A 19,999-nucleotide genomic window follows, 5' to 3' on the forward strand; every position below is an offset into this window, starting at 1 on the left:
GGGTTCACTAAACAGAACAGGTATACAGTGGCAGGTTCACTAAACAGAACAGGTATACAGTGGCGGGTTCACAGAACAGGTATGCAGTGGCAGGTTCACTGAACACAACGGGTATGCAGTGGCAGGTTCACTGAACAGGTATACAGTGGCGGGTCCACTGAACAGAACAGGTATGCAGTGGCGGGTTCACTAAACAGAACAGGTATACAGTGGCGGGTTCACTAAACAGAACAGGTATACAGTGGCGGGTTCACAGAACAGGTATGCAGTGGCAGGTTCACTGAACACAACAGGTATGCAGTGGCAGGTTCACTGAACACAACAGGTATGCAGTGGCGGGTTCACTGAACAGGTATACAGTGGCGGGTTCACTAAACAGAACAGGTATACAGTGGCAGGTTCACAGAACAGGTATGCAGTGGCAGGTTCACTGAACACAACAGGTATGCAGTGGCGGGTTCACTGAACAGGTATACAGTGGCGGGTCCACTGAACAGAACAGGTATGCAGTGGCGGGTTCACTGAACAGGTATACAGTGGCGGGTCCACTGAACAGAACAGGTATGCAGTGGCGGGTTCACTAAACAGAACAGGTATACAGTGGCGGGTTCACTAAACAGAACAGGTATACAGTGGCGGGTTCACTAAACAGAACAGGTATACAGTGGCGGGTTCACAGAACAGGTATGCAGTGGTGGGTTCACAGCACAGGTATGCAGTGGTGGGTTCAATGAACAGGTATACAGTGGCGGGTCCACTGAACAGAACAGGTATATAGTGGCGGGTTCACAGAACAGGTATGCAGTGGCAGGTCCACTGAACAGAACAGGTATGCAGTGGCGGGTTCACTGAACAGGTATACAGTGGCGGGTCCACTGAACAGAACAGGTATGCAGTGGCGGGTTCACTAAACAGAACAGGTATACAGTGGCGGGTTCACTAAACAGAACAGGTATACAGTGGCGGGTTCACTAAACAGAACAGGTATACAGTGGCGGGTTCACAGAACAGGTATGCAGTGGTGGGTTCACAGCACAGGTATGCAGTGGTGGGTTCAATGAACAGGTATACAGTGGCGGGTCCACTGAACAGAACAGGTATACAGTGGCGGGTCCACTGAACAGAACAGGTATGCAGTGGCGGGTTCACTGAACAGGTATGCAGTGGTGGGTTCACAGAACAGGTATGCAGTGGTGGGTTCACAGCACAGGTATGCAGTGGTGAGTTCAATGAACAGGTATACAGTGGCGGGTCCACTGAACAGAACAGGTATGCAGTGGCAGGTTCACTGAACAGGTATGCAGTGGTGGGTTCACAGCACAGGTATGCAGTGGTGGGTTCACAGAACAGGTATGCAGTGGTGGGTTCACAGCACAGGTATGCAGTGGTGGGTTCAATGAACAGGTATACAGTGGCGGGTCCACTGAACAGAACAGGTATGCAGTGGCAGGTTCACTGAACAGGTATGCAGTGGTGGGTTCACAGCACAGGTATGCAGTGGTGGGTTCACAGAACAGGTATGCAGTGGTGGGTTCACAGCACAGGTATGCAGTGGTGGGTTCAATGAACAGGTATACAGTGGCGGGTCCACTGAACAGAACAGGTATGCAGTGGCAGGTTCACTGAACAGGTATGCAGTGGTGGGTTCACAGCACAGGTATGCAGTGGTGGGTTCACTGAACAGGTATGCAGTGGTGGGTTCACAGCACAGGTATGCAGTGGTGGGTTCACAGCACAGGTATGCAGTGGTGGGTTCACAGCACAGGTATGCAGTGGTGGGTTCACAGAACAGGTATGCAGCCAGCCAGGAACAAGTTAAGCCTAACTAATCTTTCCCTGAGAGACAGTCTGCAGCAGCTCGCCCTACTCTCACTAACGCAGGCAGCACACGAGTGACCGTAATGGCCGCCGCTGCCTGCCTTATATAAGGGGGGTGGGGCTCCAGGGGCTAGTGTAGCCTAATTGGCTACACTGGGCCTGCTGACTGTGATGTAGAGGGTCAAAGTTGACCCTCCATGTGCATTATGGGGCGAACCGAACTTCCGCAAAGGTTCGCCTGCGGGACGCGAACGCGAACCACTGAAGTTCGCATGGAACCGTTCGCAGGCGAACCGTTCGGCCCAACTCTATCTGTGGGATGTTCAAGGCTTTGGAAATCTTTTTGTAGCCTAAGCCTGCCTTACATTTCTCAGTAACTTTATTCCTGACCTGTCTGGTGTGTTCTTTGGACTTCATGGTGTTGTTGCTCCCAATATCCTCTGAGGCCGTCACAGAGCAGCTCTATATGTACTGACATTAGATTACAAACAGGTTCACTCTATTTAGTCATTAGCACTCATCAGGCAATGTCTATGGGCAATTGACTGCACTCAGATCAAAGGGGGACGAATAATTATGCACACACCACTTTGCAGTTATTTATTTGTAAAAAAATGTTTGGAATCATGTATGATTTTCGTTCCACTTCTCATGTGTACACCACTTTGTGTTGGTCTTTCATGTGGAATTCCAATAAAATTGATGTAACATAGCAAAGAAATGAACAGCGCTACTTAAAAACAGATGAGTGCTTACCTGCAAAAAAGTGCACACCCCACTCATGGGATTCAAATACACAATGAGCATACACATGACCTGTCTACCACTTGGAGGATGTTAGTTTCACTAACAATTTGCAATTTGTTAGGTACTTGTCCCTCCCACTGTCGAAGAAGTCTTTCCTCCATGGGAGGGGACCTAACACTAACTAAATTCTACCTATGCATATGCATAGCCTGGGCGCGCTACCAGTAAAATTGAGAATTGCGCAAAAAAAGTGGGATCAGCGCATCACCAGGCCGCCTCTGAATGGCCTCAGCTCAGAGATGCGCTGAGCCCCCCCAGAAACTGCAAACGCACCTTGAACCCAAACAGAGGCTCTGCATATACACCAAAGGAAAACTATTAAGTGGGAGCAGCTGACCAGAAATAAATAAATCAAACATAGCAAAGAAATGAACAGCACTACTTAAAAACAGATGAGTGCTTACCTGCAAAAAAGTGCACACCCCACTCATGGGATTCAAATACACAATGAGCATACACATGACCTGTCTACCACTTGGAGGATGTTAGTTTCACTAACAATTTGCAATTTGTTAGGTACTTGTCCCTCCCACTGTCGAAGAAGTCTTTCCTCCATGGGAGGGGACCTAACACTAACTAAATTAGGCCGCCTCTGAATGGTCTCAGCTCAGAGAAAAGACTTCTTCGACAGTGGGAGGGACAAGTACCTAACAAATTGCACTTTTTTGCAGGTAAGCACTCATCTGTTTTTAAGTAGCGCTGTTCATTTCTTTGCTATGTTTGATTTATTTATTTCTGGTCAGCTGCTCCCACTTAATAGTTTTCCTTTGGTGTATATGCAGAGCCTCTGTTTGGGTTCAAGGTGCGTTTGCAGTTTCTGGGGGGGCTCAGCGCATCTCTAAGCTGAGGCCATTCAGAGGCGGCCTGGTGATGCGCTGATCCCACTTTTTTTGCGCAATTCTCAATTTTACTGGTAGCGCGCCAAGGCTATGCATATGCATAGGTAGAATTTAGTTAGTGTTAGGTCCCCTCCCATGGAGGAAAGACTTCTTTGACAGTGGGAGGGACAAGTACCTAACAAATTGCAAATTGTTAGTGAAACTAACATCCTCCAAGTGGTAGACAGGTCATGTGTATGCTCATTGTGTATTTGAATCCCATGAGTGGGGTGTGCACTTTTTTGCAGGTAAGCACTCATCTGTTTTTAAGTAGCGCTGTTCATTTCTTTGCTATGTTTGATTTATTTATTTCTGGTCAGCTGCTCCCACTTAATAGTTTTCCTTTGGTGTATATGCAGAGCCTCTGTTTGGGTTCAAGGTGCGTTTGAAGTTTCTGGGGGGGCTCAGCGCATCTCTGAGCTGAGGCCATTCAGAGGCGGCCTGGTGATGCGCTGATCCCACTTTTTTTGCGCAATTCTCAATAAAATTGATGTACAGAAAATAATGAACTTTATCACAATATGCTAATTTTTTTAGAAGATCCTGTATATATACAGTGGCTTGCAAAAGTATTCGGCCCCCTTGAAGTTTTCCACATTTTGTCATATTACTGCCACAAACATGAATCAGTTTCATTGGAATTCCATGTGAAAGACCATTACAAAGTGGTGTACATGTGAGAAGTGGAACGAAAATCATACATGATTCCAAACATTTTTTTTTACAAATAAATAACTGCAAAGTGGGGTGTGCTTAATTATTCTGCACCCTGAGTCAATACTTTGTAGAACCACCTTTTGCTGCAATTACAGCTGCCAGTTAGTGTTGGGCGAACATCTAGATGTTCGGGTTCGGGCCGAACAGGCCGAACATGGCCGCGATGTTCGGGTGTTCGACCCGAACTCCGAACATAATGGAAGTCAATGGGGACCCGAACTTTTGTGCTTTGTAAAGCCTCCTTATATGCTACATACCCCAAATTTACAGGGTATGTGCACCTTGGGAGTGGGTACAAGAGGAAAAAAAAATTTAGCAAAAAGAGCTTATAGTTTTTGAGAAAATCGATTTTAAAGTTTCAAAGGGAAAACTGTCTTTTAAATGCGGGAAATGTCTGTTTTCTTTGCACAGGTAACATGCTTTTTGTCGGCATGCAGTCATAAATGTAATACATATAAGAGGTTCCAGGAAAAGGGACCGGTAATGCTAACCCAGCAGCAGCACACGTGATGGAACAGGAGGAGGGTGGCGCAGGAGGAGAAGGCCACGCTTTGAGACACAACAACCCAGGCCTTGCATGAGGACAAGAAGCGTGCGGATAGCATGCTTTGTACCACCATGCAGTCATAAATGTAATAAAGATAAGTGGTTCAATAAACAGGGACCACGCGGCAACGCTAACCCAGCAGCAGCACACGTGATGGAACAGGAGGAGGCGCAGGAGGAGAAGGCCACGCTTTGTGAGACACAACAACCCAGGCCTTGCATGAGGACAAAAAGCGTGCGGATAGCATGCTTTGTACCGCCATGTAGTCATAAATGTAATAAAGATAAGAGGTTCAATAAACAGGGACCACGCGGCAACGCTAACCCAGCAGCAGCAGCAGCAGCAGCACACGTGATGGAACAGGAGGAGGCGCAGGAGGAGAAGGCCACGCTTTGTGAGACACAACAACCCAGGCCTTGCATGAGGACAAAAAGCGTGCGGATATAGCAGCAATGCTTTTTGCCGCCATGCAGTCATAAATGTAATACAGATGAGAGGTTCAATAAACAGGGACCGGAAACGCTAAACCATCCCAGATGTTCATCGGTCATGTTACTTGGTTGGGGTCCAGGAGTGTTGCGTAGTCGTTTCCAATCCAGGATTGATTCATTTTAATTTGAGTCAGACGGTCTGCATTTTCTGTGGAGAGGCGGATACGCCGATCTGTGATGATGCCTCCGGCAGCACTGAAACAGCGTTCCGACATAACGCTGGCTGCCGGGCAAGCCAGCACCTCTATTGCGTACATTGCCAGTTCGTGCCAGGTGTCTAGCTTCATGCCCGGTTTCAGGTCCAGCGGTGCCAGCCACAAATCCGTCTGTTCCTTTATTCCCCTCCAAATTTCCTCCCCTGTGTGCTGCTTATCCCCAAGGCAGATCAGCTTCAGCAACGCTTGCTGACGCATGCCAACAGCTGTGCTGCACTGCTTCCACGATCCTACTGCTGCTGGTGCTGGGTTAGCATTTCCGGATGAGGTACAGCTTTGAGATGCGTTGGAGGAGAAGGAGTCAGAGAGGTAGGTGCTGCTGTTGTTATCCAGCTGTTTGCGGCGTGGGCAACACCCGCGCCGTAGCAGGTGAGGAATCGCTGCCAGGCTCCACAAGGTTCACCCAGTGCGCGGTAAGGGAGATGTATCGACCCTGGCCGAACGCACTCGTCCAGGTGTCAGTGGTGAGGTGAACCTTGCAGGCAACGGCATTCTTCAAGCTTCGGGTTATTTAGCTGACCACGTGCTCATGCAACTCAGGCACTGCAGAGCGCGCAAAGTGGTAGCGGCTGGGAACCACGTAACGTGGGATGGCCACTGACATCATGCCCTTGAAGCTGTTTGTCTCCACCACTCGATATGGCAGCATTTCGCAGGCCAGAAGCTTGGCTATGCTGGCTGGCTGTTACTGCCACGGCCCGGGGGTCATTTGCTGGCAATTTCCTCTTGTGCTCAAACATCTCAGAAACAGACAACTCAACCGTAGCGCTGCACACCGAAGGGCTGTTGGTTGTTGTGTTTGATGAACACTGGGAGACCTCAAGAGCACTAGTCCGGAAAGTGACAGTGTCAGCATCGTCTGATGTTTGTGAATGTTGTGAACCACGCAATGGCTGGGCTACTGCTGCTGCTGAGGCGGGTCTGGTGGTGAGTCTGGTGAACCCAAGGGAGGCAGTGTTGCTGGTGGTACCCTGTCCTGCCGCGTTTGCCCACAGAGTGGGATGTTTGGATAGAATGTGGCGGCTCATGCTGGTGGTGGAGAGGTTGTTAATACTTTTCCCCCTGCTCAGGCGGGTCTTGCACACCTTGCAAATCGCCATGGTAACATCCTCAGTGCAGTCTTCAAAGAAAGCCCAGACTTTAACTGGCTGAGGACTCGGACCTCGTGCGTGATGTGCTGGTGCTGCTTAACCCACTGCTGGACGCTTGAGAGGTCATCCAAGTAATTATCTGGTCCTGTTCTTTTGGATCTGTGAGGGTTGTTGTCCTGGACAACATGGGCAGTATTGAGTGGGTTTTCTTGGGTGCTCCCCTGTGGCCTGTACGTGAACCGTCAGGGGAAACACCTCTTCCCTTGCCCCTCCCTCTTTCACCGGATTTCTTCCTCATTTCACTTATCCTTAAAGTACACGCTGACTGGCAGCAGTACAGTGGCAGTACAGAAATGCTATACAGTGGTGGGTGAGCGGTGTACCACTATTGTCAGCAGTGACACAGAGCACAATGCTATACAGTGGCGGGTGAGCGGTGTACTACTGTTCCCAGCAGACACAGAGTGGAAGTAAACACAATGCTATATAGTGTGGCTGAGCCGTGTACACAGAGTGGCATTAAACACAATGCTATATAGTCTGCTATATAGTCACCCCGAACAGGGTGATGTTCTGCAGAACCCGAACAGTGGCAAACACTGTTCGCCCAACACTACTGGGAGGGAACGCAGATTTTAGTACCTAAACACACGATACAACATGTTTTCCGGGGTCGGACTCTGAGGCACATACAGATGGTCCCGATCATCATCCTCATCATACAACTCTTCTCCTGAGTCTGACCCACCCACCACCTCTGCCACCCCAACATCCCCAGACACAGACCCCTCATCGTCCTCAACATTAACTTGGGATGCTGGCCTGAGCCAGACCTCCTCCTCCACATCAGGCCCCATCATCTCCTCAATGGCAGCCCTCATTAATCGCTCTGGCGACGGACTGATGGACACAACGTTCTCCTCCGGGGAGGGCTGCTGCTGACCACTGGCTGCTGGGGTGGATGTTATAGCTTGCGTGGGGCGTTGGCTGTTGCTGTTGTTGGGAGTGCTGCTCACAGCGGAGGTCTCTGGGGAACTCATGTTGAGCTCATATAGTGGTTGACGGTGAGTGGAGTATTACTGATCCCAGCAATATACACACTGACTGGCAGAGTACGCAATGCTATATAGTGTGGCTGAGCGAGGTACACAGAGTGGCAGTAAACAGAATGCTATATAGTGTGGCTGAGCGAGCGGTGTACCACTATTCCCAGCAGACACAGAACAGTGAACAGAATGCTATATAGTGTGGCTGAGCGAGCGGTGTACCACTATTCCCAGCAGACACAGAACAGTGAACAGAATGCTATATAGTGTGGATGAGCGAGCGGTGTACCACTATTCCCAGCAGACACAGAACAGTAAACAGAATGCTATATAGTGTGGCTGAGCGAGCGGTGTACCACTATTCCCAGCAGACACAGAACAGTGAACAGAATGCTATATAGTGTGGCTGAGCGAGCGGTGTACCACTATTCCCAGCAGACACAGAACAGTGAACAGAATGCTATATAGTGTGGCTGAGCGAGCGGTGTACTACTGTTCCCAGCAGACACAGAACAGTACACAGAATGCTATATAGTGTGGCTGAACGAGCGGTGTACTACTGTTCCCAGCAGACACAGAACAGTACACAGAATGCTATATAGTGTGGCTGAACGAGCGGTGTACCACTATTCCAAGCAGACACAGAACAGTGAACAGAATGCTATATAGTGTGGCTGAGCGAGCGGTGTACCACTATTCCCAGCAGACACAGAGTGGCAGTAAACAGAATGCTATATAGTGTGGCTGAGCGAGGTACACAGAGTGGCAGTAAACAGAATGCTATATAGTGTGGCTGTGCAAGCGGTGTACTACTATTCCCAGCAGACACAGAGTGGCAGTAAACAGAATGCTATATAGTGTGGCTGAGCGAGGTACACAGAGTGGCAGTAAACAGAATGCTGAGCGAGCGGTGTACTACTATTCCCAGCAGCGACACACAATGACTGGGGGGGACCCTGGCTAGCGTGGCTGGAGCGCGAACTACCCTGCCTGCCTACCCAAAGCTAAACCCACAGACAAATGGCGGAGATATGACGTGGTTCGGGTATTTATTTACCCGAACCACGTGACAGTTCGGCCAATCAGAGCGCGTTCGGGTCCGAACCACGTGACCCGTTCGGCCAATCACAGCGCTAGCCGAACGTTCGGGGAACGTTCGGCCATGCGCTCTTAGTTCGGCCATATGGCCGAACGGTTTGGCCGAGCACCGTCAGGTGTTCGGCCGAACTCGAACATCACCCGAACAGGGTGATGTTCTGCAGAACCCGAACAGTGGCGAACACTGTTCGCCCAACACTACTGCCAGTCTTTTAGGGTATGTCTCTACCAGCTTTGCACATCTAGAGACTGAAATCCTTGCCCATTCTTCCTTGCAAAACCGCTCCAGCTCAGTCAAGTTAGATGGACAGCATTTGTGAACAGCAGTTTTCAGATCTTGCCACAGATTCTCAATTGGATTTAGATCTGGACTTTGACTGGGCCATTCTAACACATGGATATGTTTTGTTTTAAACCATTCCATTGTTGCCCTGGCTTTATGTTTAGGGTTGTTGTCCTGCTGGAAGGTGAACCTCTGCCCCAGTCTCAAATCTTTTGCAGACTCCAAGAGGTTTTCTTCTAAGATTGCCCTGTATTTGGCTCCATCCATCTTCCTATCAAGTCTGACCAGCTTCCCTGTCCCTGCTGAAGAGAAGCACCCCCAGAGCATGATACTGCCACCACCATATTTGACAGTGGGGATGGTGTGTTCAGAGTGATGTGCAGTGTAGGTTTTCCACCACAGATAGCGTTTTGCATTTTGGACAAAAAGTTCCATTTTGGTCTCATCTGACCAGAGCACCTTCTTCCACATGGTTGCTGAGTCCCCCACATGGCTTGTGGCAAACTGCAAACTGGACTTCTTATGCTTTTCTGTTAACAATGCCTTTCTTCTTGCCACTCTTCCATAAAGGCCAACTTTGTACAGTGCATGACTAATAGTTGTCCTATGGACAGAGTCTCCCACCTGAGCTGTAGATCTCTGCAGCTCGTCCAGAGTCACCATGGGCCTCTTGACTGCATTTCTGATCAGCGCTCTCCTTGTGCGGCCTGTGAGTTTAGGTGGATGGCCTTGTCTTGGTAGGTTTACAGTTGTGCCATACTCCTTCCATTTCTGAATGAACGCTTGAACAGTGCTCCGTGGGATGTTCAAGGCTTTGGAAATCTTTTTGTAGTCTAAGCCTGCTTTATATTTCTCAATAACTTTATCCCTGACCTGTCTGGTGTGTTCTTTGGACTTCACGGTGTTGTTGCTCCCAATATTCTCTTACACAACCCCTGAGGCCCTCACTGAGCAGCTGTATTTGTACTGACATTAGATTACACACAGGTGCACTCTATTTAGTCATTAGCACTCATTAGGCAATGACTATAGGCAACTGACTGCACTCAGATCAAAAGGGGCCGAATAATTATGCACACACCACTTTGCAGTTATTTATTTGTAAAAAATGTTTGCAATCATGTATGATTTTTTTCGTTCCACTTCTCATGTGTACACCACTTTGTATTAGTCTTTCACGTGGAATTCCAGTAAAATTGATGCATGTTTGTGGCAGTACTATGACAAAATGTGGAAAACTTCAAGGGGGCCGAATACTTTTGCAAACCACTGTATGTATATATATATATATATATATATATATATATATATATATTCATTTTTGGTGGCTTGGGTAAGGTTTATTCCTGTGACAATCCTATACAGCTCACAATTTCCCTAAAAGAGGCAGGGCTGTGATGTGACAAGCTCTCCATATTAAAGTTAGTCTGTGGAAGAGAAATAGGCTGCTATTCTTGTTATTCCTTTTTCTGAAAATTGCTAGCTTAGGCCGTTAGCACTGATCCTTAGGCTTTCTAATGTATGCATATCATGGATGTGTACAGTCCCTAGAAGTAAGCATACATGCACAGTACTGGAGTATACATAAGTGGGACACCTGACCCAGAATTTCAATTTCACATTCATTGCTTGAGCAGAGGCTTGATCAAAATAAGGACTTGGGAGTCAATGTGTCCGTGGCTGCCTCTTACGGCGCCATCTTGTTTCAGTATAAGCCAGCCCCTCTCCTAGTCCCCTCCTAGCACCTTGGTGCCCCAGCATATGAACGCATTCCCATAGGCTTACTCTCATGTTCATTTTTGCACAATAGAGTTTCCATCCGCACTATGTGTTGCGGTTGTTATGATGTTGCTACTGTAGTTATGTAATTATAATTTGCACTGTGTTGTTGTGTTATTTGCACTATGCCAATACCATATGTTCACGAGTAATTCCGGGTGCAGCGCCTGTCGCACTTGGCAAATAAAGAATTCTGATTCTGATTCAGACCTGACTCCTAATGTAACTATATTCCAAATGAGGTGATCAGTGTTGGCATAAGAGCAGGTCCTGATTAGAATCTGTGTGGTGACAGATAGTGGACTGTGCCAGTCAGGCTGTGAATGAGGTATGGTATATGTTAGCATATTTAATAAAATTTACAGGGCCATATCTTGTTAACTTTTCTCATTCTTTTTCTCCAAGTGGACATTTTCAAATCATAAAATACTTTTAAAGCTCCCACCAAACAAGAAATTATTTAAAATGAGTTTGATATTACCCTTTTTACCTACTGTATATTCCTGCGTATAAGACTACTTTGTAACACTTGAAAATCTTCTGAAAAGTCAGGGGTCGTCTTATACGCCGGGTGATACGCCCTATCCTGTTACCACCTCTCAGATCTCGCTGCTGAGGACTGTAGTGAAGCGCGCAGGCGCACGTGTGTGATATGTGAGAGGCAGAGAAGGAGGTAAATAGGATACAAGGGCAGAGCCAGATGGGTGAAAGAGATGTGTTTTATGGGCACAGCGGGATCTATTCTCCCATACCGCGCTGATAAACAGGTAGACAAGGAGAGCTGACCAATCCACTTAGGGAGAGGGAGAGTTGACCAATCCAACCAGTCATTTTACTATATACTGGGTAACATACAGTACAGCACAAGTATATGTTCATATATAGCACCAGTATATGATGTTGTTTTTTTTATTTTAATGTGTTGTGCGTTGGAAGAGGGGGGTAGTCTTATACGGCGAGTATATCCCAAACTCTATATTTTTTAACTGTAAAAGTTGGGGGGTCGTCTTATACGCCCAGTCGTCTTATACACCGGAATATACTGTACTTTTTGTTAGTTTTAAATTGCTAAGCACGGATAAATATATTTTTTTAAAATCAGATGAATAATTATCTCCTTGGAGAGAACTCAGGAGAAGAGTTAATAGGATATGGTCCATAGTGTCTGTCTACAATGTTATTTTATAACTTAAGGGGCCCATACACTGGTCGATTTAAGCCATTGATCGATTGATTACATCAATCGGAAATCGATGGCCGATCGATTTGCGGCCGATTTTGATCGATTTCAAACTATTTGATCTATCTGACAGGATGAAAAATCTAGGTCGTTCTGTCACAGACCGCAAGGGCTGGTCTGCGGACGGGTCAACCGATCCACGTCAGAAATCTTCTCACACTGTCATTTTGCTCAACACGAAACGTAACCTGACCTCGCAATTTGATGAGCCAACTCGTGGAGGGAGTGTTCAGACGCCAAAGGATTCACCACACACATACAATTCAAAGATCTGCCACCAAGCGGGTTACACAGCCCGCTACTGTAATTATACTAGTACTTCGAGAACACTCTTTTAACCCTTAGCAGTATGCAGGAACCTGGGTCAGATCTTTATATCTGGTCCAGGTTCTTGCATATGGGTTATAACGGTACACTTCTATTAAACACGGTAGCGGTTTCAGGAGAATAGGTACGTTTGTGTATATTCAGAACAGATTGTAACCATAACGATTTTTAAACGTTTTTATAACAAAGTTGCATTACATACATTTACACTGATTAACACATAGAGACAAAGCTTAAACATAAAAGGGATAAAATCAGAAAGTTCTTACTGTAGTTACGGCTGAGCAGTCCATTTGGAGAATGAAGAAAAAGAGTCCAGTTTAAAGTAGGCATTAATGTTAAGAGTCCTTGAAACACAGCATGAGTTCGGTCCTCCTTGAACACATGCTCCAAGCTCTTCTTTAGCAGATGAAATGATGAAGGACAAAGGCGGGCTCTGCTGGCCCCATATTTATACAATCTTAGAATTGGGGCTGGATTACCTCTAAACTAGGTGGAGGGAAGGCAGGGTTATCTCCTGGCAGCAAGGTTGCCGCCCCCAGAATTAAGAGCCAAAAAATTTAACATTTATTAATCCTCTGTGTGACTCCGGCCCAGATTGGCGCATCGCAAATCCGAGACTATATTCATAAGCGGCCTGTGACCCTGTATCAAATGAGGCTACACATGCCTATTCTATCGCGTTCTGTCTACGCAGGCTGAATAAAGCAGTTTCCCGACTGACCTCTGACAGTTGGAAAACTGTAATTCAGTTGAATGATAGAACTGATTTATGGGTATCAGAAAATGTATTTTTTGTCTTTCTGTGACAAGCCTATTCTGAATTACAAATACATAAAAGTTCTCTTTGTTTGATTGTATGATTTTGGCGGGGATTCTTATCTGTGCCAGTTCGAGCTGGCTTTTTGGGAGAGGGCTGTGGCAGGAAATGGTTCTCGGCAGGAGGTCGAGCCACATGTGAAATTCCTCTCCGTGTTATCAGGACACTGGGGGAATGGGTGAGGGGTTGTTGCTTTCATTGAGAAGAGAGCGAAAGGAAAGACATTTGTTTTAATCTACACAGGACTGACAGTAATGGGCTGGACCATTACGCAAGCCGTTGGCGATTACGCACGACTTTCCGTAATGTTCGTCACACGGTCTGCTGCTGGCATACGGCCCATAGAGTTGCATTGGATCTAATGGTGCAATAAGGCATTTAGATCAATTTTCAATAGATTTCATTGTGAAATCTATTGGAAATCTGTTCCTGGTGTGTGGCACACATCAGATAAATTCCTGTCACATTTGACCTGACAGGCATCTAACAGAAATGTATCTAATGGTCAAATCTGCTGCAAATCTATCAGTGTATGGCCACTTTTACCATCCAATGTTGTGTATCATCTTTTCTAGTTGTGTGAACACTTATCAGAGCTTCTGTCAGTTGTGTATTGCTGTCTGTTCCCATGAGATATCTAATTTCCTTTTGTACCACTGGCAACAAGATATAAAGGAAACCTAGTGACAGTAAAATCATGACAAAAGTTATGTGTCATCGTCTCCAATCCCCCAGCCAAAGAATTTAACTTTAACTTATGTGATGTTGTGCTGCACAATGTAAGATTTCGATTATCTTTTCTAGTGAAAAGCCCAAAGAAGGAACCAGCAAAAACTAAGTCAAGACAGCAAAATACCCATCTTATGGAAGTCGTTTACATGGAAAGAGAAGTAAATATATCATCATCCCATGTGCACTATAGGGCACAGATGTGAAATCCGCCCTAAAAATTCCTATTTGTTACATCATTACAAAAACAGGAAGTGAAGCTGCATACAATTTGCGTAAGATTTTCATGTAAACTGGAATTATTGACAAGTCATTGACCATCTCTGATGCCAGCCCTCTGCTGGTTGGTACCTCAACTATTACTGACACAGCTCTAAAAACGTACTTTCCAAACACTGAATTTAATAATTGCCCTCACAACTGAATACCATACTTCATTAGCAAGCAAAAATAGAATGTGAAGATTTGCAAATCATTAAAATCCTATATTTTATATAGTACGGTGGAAATATATCAAACATTGAAACTGAGAAATTGTGTTGTTTTATGAATTGGATTCCAACAGCACTTTTCAGTAACATTGGGATTGGGCAATAAAACACTGGAAAAGTTGTGATGAATGTGATAGCATGGGGTGTAGTGGAAAGTTCTCTCTTCAGCGCTAAGTCCAAGGTTCAAATTCCAGCCAGGACACTATTTGCACAGTTTATATGCTCTTCCCATGTTTGCATGAGTTTCCTCCAGGCACGCACGTATCCTCCCACATCCCAAAATTAGACAGATAAGTTAATTGGCTTTGCCCTAAATTATACACCACATACAGTACACCCTTAACTTCAATGTACATATGACTATGGTATGGATTAGATTGTGAGCCCCTCTGAGGGATAGTCAGTGACAAAACTATTCTGTACAGAGCTGCAGAAGATGTTGGTGCTATATAAATACTAAATAATTATAATAATGCTAAAAAATATATCTGTTACATACTTATAAAGTTAGTTTGGTTGAAAAAAGACATCTGCCTCTTTTCCATGTAAATTACTTTTGTGAAAAGTGAGAATGTTGACAGTTAGGTGAAGAGAAAGATATTTCTCCTGATGACCAGTCTATGAGTGAGTTATAAACCTGCACTAGGGTATAGCAAGAATGATAGGAAACAGAGGGCAAGGAATATCAAAGATATCAAAACTGATGTACTGTATCTAGGCTGGATTAAATCGTGGCTACATCTGCCAGATGAATGACAAGTGTTCAGTCCCTGATATCAAGAGTTGGTTGCTTGCATTTGGGAAAAGAGGAGTAGCAGGAGCAGGCTCCATAATCTGTGATCTCTGTAACCGCATGGATTTTTCTGAAGTCCTGTAGAGACAAAGGAATGGAGACACTCCGGGAAATCCTACCAGAGGCTAGAAAGGGCTGGGCTCAAGTACAGCACTCAGGCACTGATCATTGCAGCACAAAAACATGCACCAAGGTATTAAGCACCAGATCAATTTATGAAGGAATCTACCATAATAGTCGGTATCTATGATGCAGGTTATGCAAAGAGGCCTTAGAGACATTGTGTACAAGAACATCTGCCCAGTGTATGGGTAAGAACCTCCGAATTCCAGAAGGGACATGCCATAGAAGATTGTAGACAGTGCTAGCCTCCTGGGCTTACACTTCATTAAAAATGGCGGAAAGCCCTGTAAAGGTATTCTTGTTGACCACCACACATCAGGAACCTATAGCAACAACTGGTACACCTTGGGGCATTTAAAATACTGCCAATTTTATTGACCTGTTCAGCTTAATTATTTACAGCACTATGTTTTTTGATTTTCTGTTGTTATGTTTTGCTTTATCCACACTATTATTCTTATACAGATCTGTTTGAAAAATTATAGAATTGATCTACGAGAGATGTGTTTGGTCACAAGTATTACTGTTACATACTGTGTGGTTTGATTATGACCTATGGTCTGATTGATCTGGATTGATTGAGGAGCTTGGCAAAATGTAAATAATTAAGATACATAGATCTTTAAAATAGCTGGTACTTTATATACCCTGTGGTGTACCAGTTGTTTCTATTCACTTCCAGATCTAGATAGACAAACAGGTACTGGGAAATCAATCAGACATTATGGTTGTAAAAAAGGACCAGAAGAAAGCACTGGTGCTAAATGTACCAGTGCCAAATGACGGCAACATTAGGAAAGAGGAGTATGTGAAGCTGGAGAAGAACCAAGGCGTAAAAATGAATTAGAGAATATATAACAAAAATGAAGGCCAAGGTGGTCCCAGTGGTGGTAGGAGCACTGGCACAGTAACTCTTAAGCTGGAGGAAAGCTCCAACAGATGCCAGGAACATCAGAAATCTTTCTCCGGGAGAGTGCAGTGCTTAGAGCTATTCATCTGTCTGTAAAATAAGTACGGACATGTTATAATACACCACTAGAGGTCATTATTGCCTTTTATTTGTATTGTTGTTTGATAGATTTAAAATAGGGATTGACAAACTGTGTCATATGGGCACAATTTAGGTTATTATGAATTAGTTAATTGTAATGAAATGGTTTGAGTTGTGACTAATTGCACTTTGTGGAGTTAATCTCATTTACAACAACAATTTATGTAATCCCAAAGCCATGTCTGATTAATATTACCACAGTTACATCAGCTTATGAATAACCTTAAAAGGTTACTTCACTTTAAAAAAAAATTATACCGATTATGTAATTGATACAGTGTCCATATTGTTGACTTAGTTTTCCTTACTTGGCTTTCCCTCACCCAGGTCTTACATGTATGGGATTAAATGCCTCAAGATCATTTTTACAGAACACAGAGGTGGAATTGTGGCATTTGCCCTTAATATTGTGATAAGCATGTTTGCAGTGTGCGTGCGTGCGTGTGCGTGTGTATAAAGGTGGGGGGTGGGGGGGGGGGGGAGCATGGGCAGAATTGTGCAGAACATTCCCTATATGGACTATGTGCAGTAGGTTCAAGATTACCATTATGAAAGTGGAATGTCATCAATACTGTGCAAGGAAAATATGTTTTATAACCTTTTTTTATTTAATTTTTTTTTTTTTTTAAAGATTCTTTTATTTAGTTTTTCATGAGGAAAGAATAAACATGTACAACCAATACAATTATACAAAAACATCAGATATCAAGGATATCAAATATCAAATATATCAAATGTCACCTTATAGGTGAAGGTCCAAGGGTGGTAGAAAAACGATAAGTTAAAGCAATAAGGAGGATACATCTGTAACAGCACAAGAGAATGTACATAATTGAGCCGCAAACCAGCGCGGCTTATAGAAATACAGCCAAAAATTAGGTTTAACTTGTATGTACAAAGGGAGAACAATTAGGTGTATACAGGGAAGTGCCTCTCTCTAAAATATATAAAGAATGTCAGCCCTGGGCCCAAAGGGAACATACACCAGGGTCTGTCGCAGGGTGCTAGAAACATAAAAGAGAGACATCACATCCCATTTGCAGTGCCCATTTCTAAAATTACCATATTTGCTCATAGAGTATTAGATAGTCTATATAACCCCTTAGATTGCGTAAGGCATCTGTGACCTTAGAAAGATGAGTAAAAAGGAAATAAAGGGAAAGATAGAGGAAAGAAAAGTGGGTTAGGGAATAAAGGAAGAGAGGTATAGAGTAGAATGTGTCAGGAGGCCATCCCAAACGCACACTCCCACTCCCCGACAGCCAGGGGGGCAAAGAGCCGGTATATACTCGCTGAAGAAGTTGGAGGTGGATCACTAGCCCATTCTGACCCGTTCCCATATTGTTATATATAGTTCCTAAGTGCATTAAGGCGGGCTCTGGTCACGCATAAGGGACCGGTAGCGGTCCGACTCCTTGAATTAAAACCAGCCAAACCAGGTCTTCCAGAATTGTTCATGTTTCTCATGAAGCGTGGCGGTAAGGTCTTCCATGTAACTTCATTGGTCCACCTCTCTCAACCACTCTATCACTGTGGGGGGATCTGAGGATTTCCATTTCCTAGCTATCAGGGCTCTAGCTGCATTGATTAAGTGCCTCGTGAGTGTTTTTTTGTGCCTGCGGATAGACCAGGTATTATGATGTAGCATAAAGAAGGCTGGTGAGTCAGGTGGGTGAAAGTCTCTCATTACATGCATCAAGTCCCTTATACCTGACCAGTACCGTGTGATCTTACTGCAGGACCTGAATATATGCATCAATGTCCCTGTATCCTGCCCACATCTCCAACAGAGAGGGGAAGTCCCTGGGAACATTCGATGTAATTTAGAGGGTGTGAGGTACCACCTTGTGAATATTTTATACCCTGCTTCCTGGGATTTAGAAGATTTGTAAGAGAAGGTTAAAATGTTCCCCCATTGTTTGTCAGAAAATGCCATGCCTCAATCCCGTTCCCATTTCTCCCTATAAGCTGACGCAGGAGCTTCAGGGTTGTTTAAAAGTGAGTATAAGAATGAGACCATACCTCGCATTGGCCCTTCTCCTTGACATATTTGTTCAAATACCGTCAGGGGTCTTGTAAGGCTAGTTTTGGGACCTTGCGATAGAATGTAATGTCTGAATTGAAGCCAGGACCAGTGATCTAAATTTTGGGAATCAAAATCTAGTCTTAGTTTCTGTAGTGAAGCCCATTCTCGATCAATAAAAAAGGTTTTTGCCAGTAAATTGGGACTTGTGCGCCAGAGAGGGTAGCTATTAGAAGGGAGACCGGGAGGAAAGCCAGGATTATCCAGAATAGGGAGTAGAGGCGAGGGCCAGGGCGAGATAGCAGAGTCCTGCCTTAATTTCGCTAAGGTTTTAAGTGTCTGGGAAATCAAAGAAGCCGCTGGATCTTTTATTTTAAATAAAGGGGCGGACCAAGGGGTGTGTACGAGACGTCCATTCATTATCTTATTCTCCATAGTTACCCATCTTTTAAAGCGTGAGTGCCTGTGCCAGTCTATGACTCTAATTTTATTTAATTTTTTAAAAGAGAAACAGCAAACATTGTGATGACATAGGCCATATACAAAAAAAGTACACAGTAAGTGCAAATAATACATTTAGTAAAAATAGCAATTGTGTGATAACAGGAGATCATGAAACAAACCATTTCTATAGTTTGTTCAAACAAGGGGAGTAAGAGTAAGGCTCAAGGATAGGCTGACCACTGGGGATGGCACATAGCAGCATGGTAACAATCTAAGGGGATGTTGTTAAAACAGCTCAGGAGATTTGGGTGCAGCCGGCACCACTGCGCTCAGCGAGTATTTGGGCGCCGTCAAAAGATGGAGCTCAAATTACTTTTAAAACACAATAATTCGGCTGCCACAAATAGCTGGAAGCCGAATTACATCATTCCACACTATCCATGGCATCCTGGGGTGGTAATAGTAATTAGCGCTGCCAGGACTGGAGCAGGAGCAGGATAAGCCGTATCTCAGCTTTATCCTGCACCCAAATCTCCCGGCGGCTATTTCATAGGTATGCTGTTAGGGGTTTGTGGTTAAAATTATTGGATGAATAGGATGTCAACCACCCATTAACTGGACCATACATGGTTGGGTGGGGACAAGCTCATCAAAATCATTTAATCCTTTAGATTGTAAGCCTCTGGCAGGGTCCTCCATTCCCTAGTGTAATCTACAGGATCATGTACTCCTGTCCTATGACAGCCTGTACTTGTATTACTGGGCCTACCTAACCAGCCCATATTGCATGATCATGTATTTTGTACAATTTGCATGTAAAACTTTGTCTATGTTGTATAACCTTGTTATGTCTGTCATCCTTGTATCATTGTATATATTTATTGTCCAGCGCTGCGTAATATGTTGGCGCTTTATAAATACAATAAATAATAATAATAATAATAATAATTGTAAATTATGGAGTTCTCTATATCGTCCCAAATAGGTGTTTCTGACTTTGCGTGCCACCTTGTTAATTGCGTAATTTGGGCTGCAGTGTCTTAAGTTAGGGACCCCGAGGCCTCAGTCTGATTTCAAGTGGTATAGATAGCTTTGGTTGAGCCTAGGTTTTTGGAGCACCAAATAAGGTAAAATATGTTAATTTGAACATCTGCAACAGGTACCACCTGCCTTTAAATGAATCCCCAG

General features: G+C 44.7%; 1 protein-coding gene across 8 annotated transcripts in view; it reads left to right on the forward strand.

Moving 5' to 3' along the window:
* LOC137510933 (disintegrin and metalloproteinase domain-containing protein 10-like) overlaps nucleotides 1-19,669 on the forward strand; it is a 191,259-nt gene extending 171,590 nt beyond the window's left edge. For all 8 annotated transcript variants that reach the window (XM_068233944.1, XM_068233940.1, XM_068233943.1 and 5 more), the window contains one exon: nucleotides 13,962-19,669. In XM_068233944.1, the coding sequence (XP_068090045.1) occupies nucleotides 13,962-14,092 (131 nt within the window). In that variant the 3' untranslated portion in view covers nucleotides 14,093-19,669. The remainder of the gene's footprint in view (nucleotides 1-13,961) is intronic.
* Nucleotides 19,670-19,999: the final 330 nt, after the last annotated feature.

This window comes from Hyperolius riggenbachi, chromosome 1, assembly GCF_040937935.1.
Source record: "Hyperolius riggenbachi isolate aHypRig1 chromosome 1, aHypRig1.pri, whole genome shotgun sequence".
In the NCBI taxonomy this organism is placed as follows: domain Eukaryota; kingdom Metazoa; phylum Chordata; class Amphibia; order Anura; family Hyperoliidae; genus Hyperolius; species Hyperolius riggenbachi.